Raw genomic sequence first — 19,212 nt, forward strand, 5'->3', positions numbered from 1 at the left:
GACAGCCGCGCTTCCGCCCTCCAACCCCGCCCCCGAGTGGCGCAGGCTGCGCATGCGTTGAGGACTCCGCGCCTGCGTTGTCACCGCCTCCCCCGCCCCGCCCCGGCCATATAAGGGAGGGGCGGGGGCGGGTCGTGCCTGTCGGTAGCGCAGGCGCGCCCTGGGGTGGGGGGGGTCAGTGCGCAGGCGCGGTGGGCGGGGCGTAGCGCATGCGCAGTGCTGAGCCCGCCCCGGCTGAGGAGAGGGTCGGGGCGCCCGGTGAGCGGGGCGGGAGGGGCGGCCGGGTCGGTCCCGGTCCCGGTCCCGGTCCCGGTCCGGTCCCGCTTCCCCACCGGGAGCCCTCTGCTTCTGGCCCTGGTGGGGATAACGGCCGGGCTGGGGGTCGCGGTGGGGCCTGACGCTTCCCTCGTCCGGGGTCCGGTGTGGGCCGGGCCCGGGGCTCTGGCGGGATGTCTGCAGGCTACGGGCCCCTTCTCCTGTCTGGGAGGGAGAGCCCAGCCGGTGATTCCGTCTTCTCCTCACGGAGTGGGGTTGCCCTGCCGGGAGCGGGGCGGTGGCTCGGGGTCTGCAGCGGCCCTCAGGCCTGCCTCCCTGCCGCCTGCCTGGGGGTACCGGTGGGGGCTTGGGGCAGGGGCCCGGGGGTACAGGAGAGGAGAGGTGCTTCCCTCCTCTCTGCCGGCCCCCGGAGCGGGGAGGTGGTCTGTGGGCTCTCTGGCCTTGCTTGTCGCTGGGGCCGGGAGCCCAGCACAGGCAGACACGGCAGCATCTGCCTGTGCCTGGAACCGGTGGGATCTCTGGTGTATTGCAGTGGGTTGGGGCCGGCTTAGCTCTGCTGGGCTCTCTTTCACAGAGTTTGCATTTAAACAATTTCTCTGTTAAATCAGCCTGAATGGTTTTCTGTTCTACAAAGCCAGTTAAGTGTCCTGGAGAGGCAGAGCACTTCAGTGCAGCTTACAGGACCTGCAGCATCAGCGTCTCTGGGAAGCCCCAGCCTTGGGGTGTGCTTATGGGGGTCGCTTTGCTGTGGGTCCTCACTTTTCTTTACCATCAGTAGGCTGGCAAGCAGCGCAGAGGATTGGCAGCCCTGAACCCCAGCTCTGCTAACACTGGCAAATTGCTTCAGCCCTTGTTTTTGTTTCAGAATCAAATTATGCTCTGGAAGCAGAAGACTCTGGTTTCTTAGTGATGAAGTTCTCTGTGCTCCGTTTGTCTAGTCCTGGTCAGTCAGAGACATTTTGGTAGCCTAAGTGCCTGCAACACCTTTGATGTATTTCCCTTGGCAGGAGCCTTGTGGGGCAGGACTGTGCTGTGCAGCTCATGCTCAAGAGGGTGAATTGAGGCCCAGAGAATTTATGTAAAGGGGGTTGTGGTTGCAGCAGAGTTTAATGAAGGCTCTGGAGGCCTTGGCTGGTCCTGAACAACTCCCTTATCCTCCATGTTCGTACTGGGGGAGGGCAGCAGGAAAGCTCTTGGACTTCTTGTCCATCATATAACTTCTCTCTCTACAGATTTTTTTAGAGTTACAAGAAGTTGAAACAAACTGCTCACAGCCTCCCAGAATGGCAGACCAGAAGCGCCTTGCCTACTCCATCATCCAGTTTCTACATGACCAGCTACAGAATGGGGGTCTGTCTCCAGATGCTCAGGAGAGTTTGGAAGGTTGGTTGTTGTATGCTTTTCCCTGTTCATGCGTCTAGGTCTGTCAGCCCAACACTTGGTGAAATTTGGACACTGTTACTCTCCTGCTTCTTTCTTGGCTGGGCCGTTCCTGACATCAAACCTTGCTCAAGATTTGAAATCAGTTTGTCTTCTTGGGGAGCTATGCAGGGCATTAGGGATGCTGATTTCTCATTATCTCTTTCAAAAGCAGATTAGCTTGAGGAAGGGATATACCTGGGATCAAAAGCCTCTCTGACCCTAGGTTTGAGACAAGTTTTATCTTAAATGAGGTGGAGTCAGAAGGCTTGTAGTGTAAAATGAGAACTTTGCTGTTGTATGGAAGTGTTTTATGCTTGCAGAGTGCCCTTCCCGTTGTGCTATCAAAATGCTTTTCCACAGCATGCCCTGGAGTATTTATACAGGCTTTTTCAGAGGGCTTCACTGGTAACAAGAGCACGCTGCTGTTAAAAGATCTACTTAAGCAGCTTATGGTTTAGTCTTTGGCTTGTACGTTTGTCCCACTGAAAGAGAGCACAGGCACGTCTGCAGAGTGGTGGGTACATTCCTGGGCAAGGCAGGAATGGAGAGAGAGCGGGAGGAGGGTGTTGGCTGGAAGGAGGGGTTTATTCCTGGTGCTTTTGGACTGTAAAATGTGGCATGAGAGTTCTGTAAAACTGAGTTCTGTTGTGTCACTGGGGTTCCTCTCTGTGCTGGGAACAGCTTCCTGACCTGGTGCCTGATGAGGGAGGAGGTGGTTGGTTGGTGTCCACGCATCTCTGCGTGGCCACAGTGCTTCACAGAGCAGCCACCCTCTAGCAAGTGAAACACGCAGATCTGTCCCTGCTCTGTGCCACCCATAGTTGTGGGAAGGCTAGTAAAGCCCCAGTTTGGTTAACTTCTACTCCCAGCACCTGATCTGGAGTCACTTGAGGGGATGGGAGTTGTGACTGACTCAATCCAGAAGCTTGATCTCCAGAACTAAGGTTTGCCCGGTTCTGAGGTTTTGGCAAAATTCAAGGATATGGTCCAAATATCAAGTCTGGTGTGTGGAATTGCATGGTTTAGGGTGGTGGTTTTTTTCCTGGTATGTTCAACAGTAAGAAATTCAGGTGCTGTGGGAGGAGGCTAAGTATATAGATGGGGTGGGGAAAGCTAATTACCTGATTTTTCCTGTCCAGTGGCCATCCAGTGCCTGGAGACAGCATTTGGGGTCTCAATGGAAGACCAAGGCCTAGCTGTGTCCCAGAGTCTTCCTGAAATATTTGAAGCTGCTGCAGGAAAGGTGAGCGAGTGCCCTAAAATATGTGCTGAATCTCCATTTAAGCAGCCAAAGCAATGAGCTCTGCTTGATATCTGTGGTGATGCTGCCCCCTTGGAGGCGTGTGGGAGTGAAATGTTTTGGGCTTGACGAGCCAGCGCTTGTGAAGGGGGAGGTGTGGTACATCTCAGTGGGAGTCCTTATCATAGCGTTCTCCCTTTCCTTGTAAGGAGCCTGAACACATCAGAACAAATTCGGAGCCCATCACCCCCTCTGAAGATGACATAGCTGAAGCTGAAAGACTCAAGACTGAAGGTAACCTCCTCTGGAGCTGGTGTATAATGAGGTTTAGATCGTAATGGGGAGGGAGGCTTAATTCTGGGGAATGCTTGGAATGGGGGAAAAAAGCAAATGGGATCAACCCTTCCATTTCTGCTTGTTTCTCTGCTTGTGCTCCAGGAGCGTGTGTAGGTTGGCATAATTTAGCTGCCACAGAGCCTAGACAGACAGCTGGGTCAGCATTTTCTTTTGCATCCTAAGAAGCCTGTGCTGTGTAGAACAGGGCATCTTTCCTGTTGAGCTCTCCTCTGTGTGTTGCCTTTTCTCTGCCATGCAAGAGTGCATGATTAGTGCTGAAGTACAATGGAGAGCTTTCTCTGAGCCAACACACTGCAGTGCTTTTCAGGATGCAGTGCTGCTTTGGGGAGGCCTCAGGTGTGCCTGAGGTGGGAGGGGAGCTGGTGGGACCAGGCAACCTGGAATTGCCAAGATGCAGGTCCCCTACCTTGCTGCCGAATGTGCCTCACGCTTGCAAGCAGTTTGCTTGACCAGCAAAACCTGCAAATGGTTGGTTGCTCTCTTGTTCTGTTAAGTAGAACGTAGATCCAGGCCTGTTGCTTTTGTTTGTCCCCTTTTTTCACTTGTTAATGAGCCTTTCTGCTGTCTTTTTAGGAAATGAACAAATGAAGGCAGAAAATTTTGAAGCTGCTGTGTCTTTCTATGGAAAAGCAATTGAATTAAATCCATCCAATGCTGTGTATTTCTGCAACAGGTACTGATTATCTTTCTCCACCCTTGTACCCCTGTGTTTGTTCTTACTACTTAGGTCTAAGACTCTTGAATGATCAAAATCCCTTTTTTGTGATTCTGTAGACTGCTTGTTCTGTTGCTTGCTCTTTGTGTGTTTTTTTTTTTTAAGCTCATAGTGACACACTTCCCTGTGCCTCCTTGCCAGCTCTGTGCCCTGGCATCTCTAGATAGGATGTGGGTGTGGAAACAAACTCTACTGGGCATTTGAGGAGATATAAGGATGCCAAGAAATACTGTCTGCTTTCATGCAATTAACTCTTAAGTGGCATAGAGACCCCAGGTTTGAGAGGCTGTGTTAATAATAAAAACAAAGGAGTTAAATGAGACAAGTTGAAGGCTTGTTATTGAGAATTATATAAGTTGATGTGTGTGCAAAATTGGGTATGCAAGCGAATTTCCTATTTTTTAGTTCTAAGCAAAAGTGTCTCAAAGTTGGTGGAAAGACAATTGTTGAATAAAACAGATTTTGAATCAGGATTTGGTTTAGTTATGTGCTTATCGTGGGTACATACGTACAGCTGGCTACATGAATAACTTGTCTGTGCACATGCTAATGACATGGTGAGGTGTTTCTTGGGGCAAGGAACTCCAACTGGTGCTTTAGCTAAGTTTTGCTTTAGCTGCATGAGGGTCAGACCCATGAGGTTTTGGGCGGGTGCCCCTCAATAAGAGTTGTGAGACTGAGGCTTAAATGAGCATGCTATGGCTTCAAAACCAGTTTTCCCTCTTATGTGGAGTGTGTGGGGAAATGGATGAAATGGTCATTATGACTAAAAAAATAAAGGCATAAGAGAAGCTGAGAGAGATTGTCTGAGCCAGCAAGTGTGATACTTGCATGCCTCCCTGGAGCCCAGGCTCCTCTTGGAAAGTCCGTAAGGAGAAATAAGAACCTAGATTTATTTGCAATAGGAGCAGAATGTGGAGCTGGGTGTTTGGATAGCAGCCTGCTTACCTAGATATGGCCTGGATTTATGTCAAGTTTACACTTGACTTTGCCTTGTACAACAGGAGACTACAGAGAGGGAACAGGGGTGACCTTGATCAGCATTTTCAAGCTGATAAGTCTTTTCTGCACATCTTTCTCCATTCCCTCCAGAGCTGCTGCATACAGTAAACTAGGAAATTATGCTGGAGCAGTGAGAGACTGTGAAAGAGCTATAGGCATTGATCCAAACTACAGCAAAGCTTATGGCAGAATGGGGTAAGTAAGAGCAGGTTTTTTGTGCCAGAATTTCAATCTCAAAGCACCTAGTGGCAGTGATGCTATCAGTGGTGTTCTGCCCTGGAATGCTGTGCAAAAATACCTAGTGTTTCACCTCTGCGGGGGGTGGAGGAAGACTGCAAGTGCTTATCTAACTCTGACTTTATTTCCACTTTAATAGCTTGGCCCTCTCCAGTTTAAACAAACACACAGAAGCTGTTGTTTACTACAAAAAAGCCCTGGAGCTGGATCCAGACAATGACACATACAAATCAAACCTTAAAATAGCTGAACAGAAAATGAAGGAGACTCCTAGTCCAGTAAGTTCTGAAACTAATGCTTGTTATATGTGGGTAAGATTAGAAGGAGGCTTCTTCACTGTAAGTGCTAACAGGTGCTGTCTGGCAGAGCCCTGATGACCTGGGTTGTGTTTAGAATGCAAATCTTGTATGCAGACAGAGGGGAGATAGTTAATGAGTCCTGTTGTGAACATTTCCACTAAAATCCAGAGAGGGTAACTTCTCTTCGCTGCTTGAGCACAGTAACCTTGGGCTTATTTGAAAGAGCTGGAAAATGAGACTGATTAGAAGGGAGTGTTTTGAAACAGCAATTTTGCCTTAAGCACCTTTCTTAATTAAAGTTGCTACTCCTAAAATCCAGCTTTTTTTTTTTTTTTTTCCTAGTGACCTGTTAGCAATACCGAAAGAGCACTTTGGGTGGCTTTTTTTCTTACAAAGGTTATTTTCTTAAGAAACTTGGAGCCAGAAAGCTGGTGACTGCACTGCTGACCTGCTCTGTGCAGGACCATGTTAATTTATCATTTTGAAGGGGATTTTAATTTTCTAAAGACTTCTCCAGTGCAAAGGTGACCAAGTGGATGTGTTTAATTTGGCAATTGTAATGGGTTACAGCTGTATATTGCTACTGTGGCTCAGCTGGTGAGAGAGGTGATCAGTAAGTCATGTAATGCAGACATCTGCCCTTTGACTCCCTTGGTGAGCCTAATCCCCCAAGGCTGTCTGTGACTTGGAGCTTTACAGTAAGGGTATGGGCAGAGCATCTTCCCTTTGTTGTGGTTTAAGGGCTGGATTCTGATAACACTGAGAGTAAAGTATTAATGTTCATTGTAATGTGTATCAGGAAGTGAGAGGATGCATCATCTGCGTGCGGTTTCTTTATTCTTACAGACTGGAGGTCCAGGAGGATTTGATTTAGCTGGCTTGCTGAACAACCCTGGCTTCATGAGTATGGTAAATTTGGACACAGATCACAGCCAGGCTGTATAGTCTGCGCCTTGGTCTGTTCAGGATGAAATATATCAGTACATCGCGTGGGGAGCTCCTGTGTCTCTTAGCAGATTTGTTTTCATTTCATTTCTTGGTTTCAGTGTTGCTGTGTGGAAACTGTGCTTGTATTTCATTAAGGTCAAGTGAAGACCCAGTGACTTATTCACAGGCTTCTCCTTGCAATATGGTGGATGTGGAAAGGGTGCCTGTTCTGCATTACCAGCCTTGTCTTGTGTGTTGCACTGTTCTTCTCTTAGCTATTTTTGTCCTATTGATCTGTTTCAAAAGTATTTTTGCCTTCACGTTGTTTGTAGTTGAATGGCACAACATCTGCATATCTACCCAGTCATTTCTGATTAAATAGGGTGTCATTTTTTCTCCCCTCTTTAAATAGGCATCTAACCTAATGAACAATCCACAAGTACAACAGCTGTAAGTTTGATCCCATCTTGTATTTCCTCTTTGAATCGTTCATTTGAGGCTCTGTGTGTGTTTGGCATTTGCAGTAAGTCTGAACTAGTGGGAGCAGGAGGGTGCTTGGGCCAGAAGTATGGAGGGCAGCCTTTAAACCAGTCCAGTTGCCTGAGCTAGCGTGTATTTTGAGTACTTTGGACTGTGCTGAAGAGGGATCTTGGTATAAACGTTTGCAGAAGGGAGGCAGGATAGATTGTGGTGCTGGAATTGGGTTTGGGAAGCTTGGGGTCAGTTTGGCTCTGCACAGTGTTTATGTGATCTGGAGACAGGATTTCACAGCTCCATCTCGGTTAGAATGAGAATATTTCCATTCTTTGTGCTACAGGGTTATGAGGATCAATTCCCAAAGTTTGTGAGATGCTTAGATAATATAGTCATAAAATTAATAAGGCATGTACATCTCTGTTGTGATTTAACCCCAGCCAGCAACTAGGCACCAAGCAGCTGCTTGCTCACTTCCCCCCTGACTTGTGGGATGGGGGAGAGAATTGGGGGGAAAAAAGTAAAACTCCTGGGTTGAGATAAAGGCAGTTTAATAGGATGGGAAGGAAGAAAATAATAATGAAAATAATAATAGAATTGGAGGATACAAAACAAGTGATGCACAATGCAGTTGCTCACAACTTGCTGACTGATGCCCAGTTAGTTCTCGAGTGGCAATCTGCCCCCCCACCCCAGGCCAACTCCACCCGGTTTATATACTGGGCATGACGTCACAGGGTATGGAATATCCCTTTGGCCAGTTTGGGTCAGCTGCCCTGGCTGTGTCCCCTTCCAGCTTCTTTTGCCCCTCCAGCCTTCTTGCTGGCTGGGCATGAGAAGCTGAAAAACCCTTGACTTGGTATAAACACTATTTAGCAACAACTGAAAACATCAGTGTGTTATCAACATTATTCTCCTACTAAATCCAAAACATAACACTATACCAGCTACTAGAAATAAAATTAACTCTATCCCAGCCAAAACCAGGACACTCTCCTGACCATCCTTCTAGAGCACAGGTAGGCAGTGAGTTAGAGACCTTCTGGATCCTTTGATTACCATGTGAGATAATTTGGCTAAAGGGCTGAATGTCAGCTGCCACTTCCATTTGCTTCTGCCTGCTCTTTCTGCTGCTGTTGCCAGCTGAGGTTCTGTGCCAGATGCAGCCTGAGGACTTCCAGAGGAAAGGGCTATGTAGACCCAGTGTGTTCTGGGCTGTTCACCATGAGGGAATCAGTGTTGAGGCTGTCCTGTCAGTAGATCTTGTTTGATGCAAAGCAAGCAAATAGCTTGTGTGAGGAAGGGCAGTGTTTTAATTAAACATAACACAGGGCTTGCACACAAAAGGGGGAATCTCTGGGAATACAGTAACTGACGCTATTGTAAATATTTCTACATATTGTGCAGTTTAAATGTTATTCTTCTGTAGTTAATGAAAAAAAGTTGTTGCAGAAGATTGCCTGGCAGATAACTTCATGATCTGTGTGGGAAAGTGCTCCCATTACACTGACATTCCCTTCCTAGTGTAAAGCAAACAATTTCTCTGTTGTTTTTTCCTGCTCTGAGCAATGACTCTTATTTCCACAGCATGTCCGGGATGATTTCTGGTGGCCACAACACCATGGGAGCAGCAGGCACCAGCCCCTCCACGAATGATCTTGCCAGCCTCATACAAGCGTGAGTAGAGAGCTGGGTGTTTCCCATTGCCTTGGTTAGTAAATGGATTTGGTTTTTTTCTGACCAGAATTGGAACCTTAATTTAACAGTTGAGAAAGGTTTAAATGTTGGGTGAAGTGCTGCCTCTTTTGGTGATGTGAACTCCTTGCTAGAGTTTTGACAATTGGCTGTCAAGAATTCCCTAGCACCAGACTGTGTTGGAGTGTGTGTGAGTACACTAATAGGACTGTTGCTTGTTCTCCTTCAGGGGCCAGCAGTTCGCTCAGCAGATGCAGCAGCAGAATCCTGAACTAATAGAGCAGCTACGAAGCCAGATTAGGAGTCGAACTCCAAGTGCCAGTAACGAAGATCAGCAGGAATGAGCACTGCAGGTGAGGCTGTAGCTGGGAGTGCTGCTGTACTGTGGCCAGCTGAGTGGGAATTTAAGTATTTGGCTGCAATATTTGTCTTGTGCCTTAATTTAGCAATTTGGTGTGTCTCCCCTCTGTACAGACTGGGTTCTCTGCATCAGTACTGCTAGTACTGTGCCTCAGATGCAAGACTTAGCCCTGAGGAGTAGTGAACAGGAACTTGCCTCACACATGGTGTGACTGACAAATGAGTTTCGTTATCTAGTGTTCATGGTGGTAAAAGGCACACTTTATTTTCTTAAAGATTGAATTTGCAAATGTCTTGTCTTCCTGTCTCTGCAGCGCAGTCCGTGGGAACTATGTTCTTTGCTTTAAAAACTGGAAGCCATGTGTGTGTTGCCATTTCTTGAGTTGGAAGTGTCCAAGAGGGGGAAAAAAAATAATGGAAAAACAAAATACTTTATATGACCTGCATGTTAAAGACAGATTCACGCTTTCTTTCCCTAGTCTTCGTCCCTGCTCCTCCCCCTCAGCCTTTCCATTAGTCTTTTTTTCTTCTGGAAGATCCAGCAAGCTGAACACAAACCAGCATCAACAGTCTTTCTAAAGAAACTCAGAAAATTAACTACACTATTACATTTCTATGTTATTTGCTACATGGGAATTTTTTAACCCGTTTTTGAAGAACGATGCACTCTTCACTACAGGACGTCTTCACTTTCCTGCCCACGTGCCACTTCAAAGAAGTGTTCAAGTCCTACCTAACCCCCGTCCTGCCGCGTTTAATCTTCCTGCCAGTTACGAGATGGTAGTGTTTGAACACTCTGGAGATCACAGGATCTTCTTGCCTCCAGGAACAGGGTTTCTGTTGATTAGATTGACTGCGTTTCTCATTCAGGTCTGTAGCAACATTGCCAGTGTTGTTAATACACAGGAGTTCGGTGCTCACCTCTCAAAGGTTAGTGTAAATGTGTTGGGGGGGAGGGGGGTTGGGACTGGCCAGGAAGAACGTGCCCATGTGCAACTGCTCCTTTAGTGAGTGTTTCCTGGTACGCTTCTTGGGGTTCTTTCCCAGTCCTGACAAAATTTGTCTAGTGTTTAGTAATTATGGCTATGTTGTTGGAATGATCCAATCTGTGAACTAGTCAGGTGGACAGTAAGAAAGATATGATGTTTTTGGTGTTTTAAAAGGTTTTTTTCTTCTGCTTTTTTAATCTGTCTTTTATGCATGTAAGTAATCAGCCTGGTTGACTGTGCTAATGGTAGGAATAGAGGGCGCCTGAGTAGGGAGCAGAAGGAATAAAAATGCTGCTTGGATAGTCAGAAATCAAGTGTTTGCTGGTTCAGTGTGGGGGATCGGCGAGGAGCCGTTATGCCTCGGCATGTAGTGTGTGAGATGAGGGAAAAGCTCCTGTAGCCAACTCGAGTGACCCGCAGCTTTCAGCCCCTCTAGAGTTACCCATGTCCTTCCTTGGGTGAACAGAAGGCTCTGGCCAGCTCCCCTAGAAGTTGCTAGTTGAGGCCAGAGACTCTTATATCGACCTCAGAATTGTTTTTAAAGTAGTTATTCGATTGTGGGGGGGAAGGCGTGTTCATGGCCTGACTGCTGGGCAAAAAGCATCTGGTCTGAGGGTGGGTAGGTGTGAGATGGAAAATGCCCTTTCAGGAGACCCGGTGGTGTGAGTGAGCAGGTATAATTGAAGATTAATATCAAGAAAAAAGATTTGTAAATGCTCCATAAAGTAATATGTGGTTAATGTAACTTGTGAAGAATAAAATATTTGGACACTTTCTTTGTTATCCCTCTTGCCCAGGTGACTGAAGAAAGACCTGTGTGCCTGGGGCCGGCTCGGGCGTGCGTTGGGCTGCGGTGCCTGTTTCCAGCGCTGCTGACCGCAGAGGCTTGTGCAGGGTCATCCCTTGGGGCCGGGGCCACTGCCAGGCACAGCCTACAGATGGGTTTTATCTGCCTTTTCCAGTTTTTTTGTGTTCTTTCCTGCTGAAATGCTCCCCCTGTGTATTTCTGCAGGACAGAAATAGGAAATCTTTCTTTCCATTTCTGCTTCCCCTACTCCCTTTAAGTTCTCTCCGGCTGTTTTTTGTAACCTATCAAAAGGAGAAGTTTCAGACTGTGGGACAGTGTGGAAAGAAAGAGTTCAAGAATTGTCCAAAAGGAGGAAACTGCAGGGATTTCTTTTTTCCTCCCTTTTCAGATCATTTTGGTGCTGTTTTCTTTCCTTACCCTGCTTGTTCTTTTGTAGCTACAGATCTGTCTCCTCAAGCCTCTCGTTGGTTTTCTTTTTATACCACCGAGTCCAAGGAGCAGCTCTCCAGGGGGAAGCTCTGCTGCTCCGGTAAGGCTCTGGCCAGTCCTCGATGGAGGAGGACTGGTGTTTTGGTGGCTGCGGCTCTGGGTATGGCTTGCCCTGCTGTGCCTGTGGCTGAACTCGAAGCGGGGAGCTGGCAGCCTGCTTGAGGCAGAGAGGGTTTCCTTCTGAACTCCCACATCTCCTAACTTTGCTGACAGCAAGAAAACTGATATTTTTTTAGGTTCGCTTCTGCTCTCCCTGGGGCCTTCTGTGCTATTCTAACCGAATTGACGTGTTTCTTTAACTAAAAGCAGCCGAAAACCTGCAGGAATGGGGGATGTAGTGGTGGAGGATGCTCTTCCCTGGCCGTGGGTCTCCTCCGCCGCTTTGGCCGCCTCCCTCCCAGCTGTCCCGGGACAGCTCCGCGGGGCCCCCGGTGCTCCGGAACGCGCCGTCCCGTTCCGTGTTTCCCGCGGGCGTTATTCGGCGGCTCCCCGCAAACACCGAGACACCGCCAAGCGCGGGCGGGCTGAAGGGCGGCTCTCGCGGCCAATGGGCAAGCCGGACTTCCCGTCGCGGCCAATGGGAGGGCGTCGTGGGCGGGAGCACGTTGCGGAGGCTGCCTGGACGGGGGCGCGAGCGGGAGCCGGCGCGTGAGTGGATGGGGGGGGGGGGGCCGTTGCCGGGGTAACGGGAGGTGGCGGTTGGGGGTAAGGGCGGGCGGGGGGCGGTTTCGTGAGGTAATGGCGGGGCTGGGGGGGGCCGGGAGGCGTTACGGGGGTAATAGCGGGGCTGGGGGGGCTGTTGCTGAGGTAACTGGGGGCTGGGGGGGGGCGGTAGCCGGGTTTGGGGGCGGGAGAGGGCTCAGGCTGGGCCCCGTCCCTGCTGGGAGGGGACATCCCGCTCCCCGGCTGAAGTAAGCCCCGGGCTGCTGACCCCCTTCTCCCAGTGACCCTTCTAGTCCCGTCGCCGCCCCCCCCCCCCAGCCCCCCATTTCTGCACGTTTTGGGGGTGCTCAAGCAGGTTTATGTCTGCTCTGGTGGCCTGAGAGAAGGGCCCCCCCCCCCCCCCCCCAGCACTTCCTTCTCCAGGGTGACCAGGACGATTTCAAAAGGCTTCAGGTGTTGGGAGGTACTGGGACAAGTGGGGCTCTGGGAGAATCCAACCTGGTTTCAGCATCGTGCTGTCTTCACTGTGTTGGGGGCATTGTGAGCACGTGTTTTTAGCAGAAAAAACTGATACTTAAAGGATCACACAAGGAACCCCCTTTTTTTTTTTTTTCCTCCCACAGAGGGCTGTGTACTTTATATAACACTTTTCATTGCTTGAATGTTTCATTATGGGCCACTAAGCCAAGCAGTACCTGTCCTGAGTTAATTCTTTATTACAGAAGTTTTCAGGCTGGTGAAATAGTCCAGACGTTGGTGGCGCTGGCTTCTGAACGCTGGGCTGTCAGAAAGAGCAGGCGAGGAGAAACAAGGTATTTCTTGTACTTTACCGCTTTGTTTTTCGCTAAGCTGCTTTCCGCCCCAGGTCAGGGGGCACTGGAGGGCTGCTGCTCCACCTGCTGTCGGGAGCTTGAGGCTCTGTGCTTTGTTGGGGGCTGTTGCTGGGTTAAAAAAAGAAAAGGAAAAAAAAAATTAGATCAGGAGTTTCTGAATTTCTGAGTGGAAGCTGGGCGTGTTCCAGAGGAGGTGTGAATTCTGGAAAAAGGAGGTTTTTCTTTCTCTCCTCTGTTCTGGGAGCTGTCTGGCTGCCTAACACAGCAGGTGTGGGTGGTGCCTTCACACTCAGCAGGTGCAGTCACAAGCTCTTGTGATCTGTGATCCCAAAGTGTTGTTGCTAACGTTGTTTTCTGAGAGTTCATTTGAGAAGCTTGGCATAACAACACACCATCACCGTGCGACTTGAAACCCTTGTCGTTCTGTTGACGCTGAAACCGCAGCGCATGCTTTACAAAGGCGGCGTGACTCGTTAGCTGTGTCAGCACAGTGCTGACGAGCGTTGGCAGTCCTGGAGTCAATGCCTCTGGAGAGGGAGCCTGCTCGTCAGCCGCAGTGACAGGCTGCCTGCTGTGGAAGCCCTGTCAACATACACCGAGATTTCAGGCTCTGGACTTGTTCAGACCTGGCTTGTCTGCTGGGTTCACCAGAGAGTGAGTCAATCAGTGTCATCTGAGCAGGGTTTTCTTCTGATGAACATCGCTTCCCTTGGATACCCGGCTGAGAACCAGACCTGCTGCAGATGGCCTGACCGCCATGACCTCTCTGTTCACTCCTGCTTGAACAGCAAACTTGGAAAAAGGCTTTAAACTCCCTTACCAAGTACAGAGTCATTCAGTCTCCCACTTCCCTTATAATAAAAGCACCATTTATGCTGCCTGCTGTGCAGAAATGGTGATAGTGATTAATGCTGTCAGCCCTCAAGGGAGACTTTAGCCTCAGGAATCTCTTGTATTAAAATTAATTTGCCGCTCCAGCAAACAGGTATCCAATTATTTACCTTGTCCATCACGGATGTGGGTGTCAGTGTGGCTGGAAGTGTTCAGTGTTAGTTTGTTACCCCGATGCACACTGCGGCATCTTGTCAGTGCTGGGGGCTGTCTGGCAGCCCTTACCTGGGTGACCTGCAAGAGAACCTTCTTGAGGTGCCATTGATTTGACTTTACAAGTCAATTTGGTGCAAGTGGTAAGTGAAATCCTCTGAGGTGCTGGCTGTGCTGCTGCAAGAATGAGCAGCAGTAGAGGGACCTGTTCACGTTTATGTATTTTTATAAATAGATTTTATAAATAGCATTGTTATTTTGTAAAATGATTTTAGGAAAACAAGTTTCACTGCCGCTGCATGTAACCTGCAGGGAAACACTTTTACATTTCAGATTGAGTCAATTTTTGTGACCTAGGCAACTCAAATCTTGGCATTTTTCTCTTGTATGAAACAACCTCTGCCTCCTCTTTTGGTACACCCTATGGACAACAGACAACCTTGCAGTGAATTTCTCCGTAGGGTTTCCCTTTAGAGATGTGCATATTGATCAGCAATCAAAACTTCCCCTGACTCCTGGTTCAGAACAAGCAACCAACTGTAGAGGCTGCAACCCACCCTAGTGAGACAGTGACAGTGGCTCAGGAAACCGAGCATGAATTAATCCGATAGTCTTGCTTCAAGGGCAGTACAAAAAAACCTGTGTGGATGTTGAAGGGAGATCTTTAAGTTAATTTCTGGGTGACAAATACCACCAGCTCAAGTCCATATTCTTTTCTCATGGTTAAAAAACAAAGACTTGATCCTTTAGTTGGACTCAGGTGGATCTTACTGCAAGGTCAGGTGTTTTGTGTCTGTCATGGTGTAGGTGTTTCAAATGGAACCTCTAAAAACTGAGGCTGTGCTAGTTCTGTGTGGCCAGCACAATTCTTACAAGGTTTTTAAGTTGCTGCAGTTAAGCTTTTCTCTGCCATTGTATGTGAGGTGCTGCCACTGTCATCTCCACTACTTGCCTCTGGGGAGTTAAGGTCATTGCTGTATAAAGGCTGGCACGCAGCTTGAGGTGCAAGATGCTGTTCTGCACAGTATATGCTTATCTAGGAAAACGTCTCTTTTTTTACTCCTGTCCGCAGGTACTGAGCCCAGGAGTACCTTTCCCTTGAGGTCTGTCTGTGCCGTCGCCTGCTGATGTGCCTGCTCTAACAGCGGCCAGAGGGACCCCCACCAGCTGCCGTCCACAGGGCCCTTGGCAGCGAGCGTTCACCAGGAAGCACGATGAAGATCATGGTTGCCAAAGTGCTGTGTCTGCTGGGCATCTGTGTCCTCATGCTGGCTGGGTCCCTCCTCCCCGTCAAGATAATTGAGGCCGATTATGAGAAAGCTCATCGCTCCAAGAAGGTCCTTGCCCTCTGCAATTCTTTTGGAGGAGGGGTCTTCCTGGCCACCTGCTTCAATGCCTTGCTGCCTGCTGTCAGAGGAAAGGTAACTGCTTATAAGACTCTTGCTTATCAGCAATTTTAATGAACCTGTGCCACTGAGTATGTTAGGGACCCCTATACGGGGGGTACCACCCTCCCTTCTCCTGCCCTGCAGGAGCCCAGGCCACCAGACCTCTGCCCCTGTGGAAAATGGAAGTGGAGGGTTAGAGGTGCACTCCTTGCCAGAGTGGCCTACAAAGCCTCCTCAGAAACAGTTGTGCTGTGCCTGGTGTTTCAGATCAGGAGGGTGAGCTGTGCCTGCCTCCCATTCGGCTACTGCTGACTGTCCGGGTGGAGTCACTGGAGACTTTTTTTGGTGCAGAAGGAGGCTGAGCATTGCCTGTGGTGCAAGGCTTAAACTCCTGCCATGGAGCCTGTGATCCAAACACTTGCAGACAGCCACGAACCTTCCACTGGAAGGGAAATAGGTTCCCTGTCTCTTATGCTGAGGCCTGTATACAAGGGTATTAGAGCATCATGGATCAATTTTTAGTGTCCATTTAGAGTTGTGTGTGAGCACAATAGGAATATTTCCCTTTAGAGGGACAAAGGTGACTGATTCACTGTGGATTGTTTGCTTCGTTCCAGCTTGATGAAGTTCTCAGGCAGGGGAATGTGACCACGGACTACCCGGTGGCTGAGACCATCATGATGGTTGGCTTCTTTGTGACGGTCTTTGTGGAGCAGCTCATGTTGACCTTCCAGAAGGAAAAGCCCTCCTTCATTGACTTAGAGACCTTCAATGCCGGTTCAGATGTCGGGAGTGACTCTGAATACGAGAGTCCCTTCATTGCATCTTCCCGAGGGCGCACATTGTACAGTGAACATGGTCACCACTCCCACAGCCACAGCCTGAATATCCAGGAGCTCTCCCGCTCCAGCCCCTTGCGGCTCATCGGGCTGATGTTTGCTTTGTGTACGCATTCCATCTTTGAGGGACTGGCCCTGGGCTTGCAGGAGGAGGGTGGCAAAGTCATGAGCTTGTTCCTCGGAGTTGCAATTCACGAGACGCTGGTAGCGGTGGCATTGGGCATCAGCATGGCCAAGACCTCGTTGCCACTGAAGGATGCTGTGAAGATGGCTGTGACGGTGAGCCTGATGATTCCTCTGGGCATTAGCATTGGGATGGGGATTGAAAGCACCCAAAATGCAGCCAGCAACATTACTTCCCTGCTCCTGCAAGGCATTGCAGGGGGCACTTTCCTGTTCATCACCTTCTTTGAGATCCTTGCGAAGGAGTTGGAAGACAAGAATGACCGTCTCTTGAAGGTTCTCTTTCTGGTGCTGGGCTACGCAGCTCTGGCTGGGCTGGTCTTCTTCAAGTGGTGAGCACGGGAGCAATGGAAAGCAAACCTCACCTCCTTCCCTTGCAAACGGCACCAGAGATGAGCCTCCTCTTCAGCCAAGCGTGACACTGAAGCTCAACAGCCAAGTGAAACATCACAGTCCAGCGCTATTTCCATATTGACCTGAAGGAGAACTTCTTCCTTTGTGCTCAGAGGGAGATAAAAATGAGGAGTGTCCCAGTGTAGGTGTCACAAGGTATTGTCCCTGCCCGTTGGATCTGCGGGTGCAGCAGCTTGTGCGGAGATTAGTCAACACAAAACATTAAGAATCTGGTTCTAAGGATGCCTTCAAAGAGCTCATCAAGCATGTGGCTTTCTGTTAATCTGCACAGCCAGCCCCCTCCCTCCTTCCCCTCACACTCATTGCAGAAGCTATGGCTGAGAGCCTGCTTCCTTGGCTCTCAGGCTCTGAGAAGGTGAGAAACAATAACAGAAATAAAGTCAAAAGCAGGTGGGATCACGGATTGCACAGCTGCACTAAGCTGCTTTTGCTAGCTTAGTTTCGAGCAAAACCTGGTTGTAATAGCTGCCAAAAATAACATCCCTTCTGGGGCTGCTGGGTGTGCCTGGTGCCACTGCTCCCTCTGAGCAGAGCTTCCATTTTAACCCACGAGTGGCTCTGGGAGCTTTTGTTTCTCAGAGTGATTAATGGAAGAAATGAGGCTGGGCCATGCCCCTGTCCCATGCTTCGTTCTCTGCATCTCATCCATATGTTGAGCATTCCCTAAAGAAAACCTCCAGCAGTGTGTTAAAGTATTGTTTGAAAATCCTCGTGGCCCTGTCTGCAGGCCCTCTCACAGCACTCGCGGAGCCCGGGATCCATTAGTTTAAGAAATGGGCAGCAGCAGTTTTCAGCATTAATATTTTAGGGCAAGTGCTTGTGTTTAAATGGTCTGCAGTGAAATGGGTTTAGCAGTCACCATCAAACACGTCTTTGGGGCTGCTCCCAGAGCCTCCGCTCTCCCTGTCAGCAGGCTCACGTGGCTGTACTGTGCTACAGAGGCTTTGCAGGGCGTTTTGTTGGTGTTTTCAAAGGAGAGAAATCTCTTCCCTGGGGGTTTGTGAGGTGGTGGAAGGGCTGATTAGAGGCGCTTGCAATCTGACTGCTCATGAGCAGGTCTTTCTGTCTCTCCAGAGCGCAGCCCCTGGGGAAGCTCAGCCTGCTGTGGATCCTGTCGTGATCCTTTGGATTTGCCCTCCTAGGCGAGGAGCTCGGATCAGAGGCTGGAGCCAGGAACCTCCTGTGGCTGTAACACAAGAGAGCGGCTCCCGCTCTGCAGCCTGGCAGGGTAATGCAGCTGGGCTCCTTGCTCTGGCCTCTCGCGGGGGATGCATTTTAATTAGATGTAGCCTTCGCTTCTGCAGCGGCTTCTGCAGGCAGAGCAAAGCTTTTAGAAGTGCTGATGGAATTATAACGATGTAGAGCGGGCTTAGCTGTGGCGCAGTCCCTGTTATCATGATCCAAGTGGGAAGAAGGATGGGTGAGACTGTGAAGCAGCATCTTGGAGCCAGTGGTTGGCACAGCTGCAGCATATGGAGGCTGATGAGGATCATCTGACAGTTCCTGGTGCTTGCTCTTTTAATTGCTGCAACATACCAAAGTCAATTAATCTTGCTTTGAAAAACCTGGAGTGGAAGGGGGGAGGGAGGGTTATTTTAGGCCTCAGATGACACAAATTAGCAGGGCCTGATGAGAATGTAATTTGCCTCGACGTGGTAAACCTCTGTGTGTTATTTCACTTCTTGCAGGCAACTCATGCAGGGCAGCATCACTCCCATCGGGTGTTTCTCTGTGCTGGTGGTTGTCCCGGGCCAGTGAGCCAAGGGGGGGGGAGATGTGAGGTGTGATGCTGGGTTGGGGGGCATAATGCCGAGTGTCCCTTCTCAGGCACAACCATGGCGTTCCTGCTTCTGCCTCTGAATTTCTGCAGCTAATGCTTTTCTTATGGGTTGGTTTGTTTGTTTGTTTGTTCCTCCCCCCTGTATCTAAGCAAATGTGAGCGTGGTTTTGGTGAAGGCAGGGCCCTGAGGTCATGGTGTATCCTAGTGCCCTGCTCCTGCATCTCATCTTCCTCATCCTTCCTCCCACCTGGCCCCATCTGCACTCCAGGGGCTGATGTACTAAAGCCAAGACAAGCTGTTCATGGGAGGAGATTTCTTAACCAGTGCCCAAGAGATGAGCAGGGATCCCCTAACGCAAGCAGGGATGGGTGACCCCCCCCTGAGGTCCTTGGGTGTGGGGGCAGTGTGACAGCAGGGGGAAGGGGCTGGAGCCTCCATCTTACACCCTTTTTTCTGGTGGAATTTGGGCTCAGGGCTGGCCGGGGGAGCAGGGATGGGGGGCTGTGAAGTGTTGTGAGCTGCTGAGCTGTCACCCCTCTTCCTGCCACCCTGGGGGTGCTCCCCCATGCCTGGGGGGGGGTTATTCACCTGTGAGTGGCAAAGCCCAGTGCTCCTGGGTTGGTGTAGGAGTGGAGAAGGACAAGTCCCATCTGCTGCTCCCAATAAAGGCTCTGGCCTTCTCCCCTTTGTGTCACTTGTTTATTTGAAGTCCCCTGTCGCTCTGCTGGCTGCTCGGTGCCCAGATCACGCGGCGGGTGCACGTGCACATCCCTGAGG

The 19,212-nt window shown here is 49.7% G+C and overlaps 2 protein-coding genes across 5 annotated transcripts; both read left to right on the forward strand.

Annotated features, from left to right (window-relative positions):
- Positions 1 to 176: 176 nt before the first annotated feature.
- On the forward strand, positions 177 to 10,767 carry SGTA (small glutamine rich tetratricopeptide repeat co-chaperone alpha). 4 transcript variants are annotated; one of them, XM_052801147.1, is made up of 12 exons: positions 177 to 258; positions 1,509 to 1,659; positions 2,838 to 2,941; positions 3,148 to 3,232; positions 3,869 to 3,968; positions 5,103 to 5,207; positions 5,389 to 5,527; positions 6,395 to 6,457; positions 6,888 to 6,925; positions 8,537 to 8,626; positions 8,874 to 8,997; positions 9,319 to 10,767. In XM_052801147.1, exons 2-11 carry the CDS (start codon positions 1,560 to 1,562, stop codon positions 8,986 to 8,988), a joined length of 939 nt encoding a protein of 312 aa, XP_052657107.1. In that variant the 5' UTR covers positions 177 to 258; positions 1,509 to 1,559; the 3' UTR covers positions 8,989 to 8,997; positions 9,319 to 10,767. The 4 variants fall into 4 exon arrangements, with proteins under 4 accessions (XP_052657107.1, XP_052657109.1, XP_052657108.1 ...); XM_052801149.1 differs by lacking the exon at positions 177 to 258 and adding an exon at positions 676 to 1,219 and having other exon boundaries at positions 9,684 to 10,767; XM_052801148.1 differs by lacking the exon at positions 177 to 258 and adding an exon at positions 677 to 1,219 and having other exon boundaries at positions 9,484 to 10,767.
- A 4,115-nt stretch (positions 10,768 to 14,882) lies between these two features.
- Positions 14,883 to 19,117, forward strand: SLC39A3 (solute carrier family 39 member 3). The gene is made up of 2 exons (XM_052801144.1): positions 14,883 to 15,251; positions 15,836 to 19,117. The coding sequence occupies exons 1-2, from the start codon at positions 15,045 to 15,047 to the stop codon at positions 16,574 to 16,576; spliced, it is 948 nt and encodes a 315-aa protein (XP_052657104.1). The 5' UTR covers positions 14,883 to 15,044; the 3' UTR covers positions 16,577 to 19,117.
- The last annotated feature ends 95 nt before the right edge of the window (positions 19,118 to 19,212 follow it).

This window comes from Harpia harpyja, chromosome 11 (genome assembly GCF_026419915.1).
Source record: "Harpia harpyja isolate bHarHar1 chromosome 11, bHarHar1 primary haplotype, whole genome shotgun sequence".
Classification (NCBI taxonomy): domain Eukaryota; kingdom Metazoa; phylum Chordata; class Aves; order Accipitriformes; family Accipitridae; genus Harpia; species Harpia harpyja.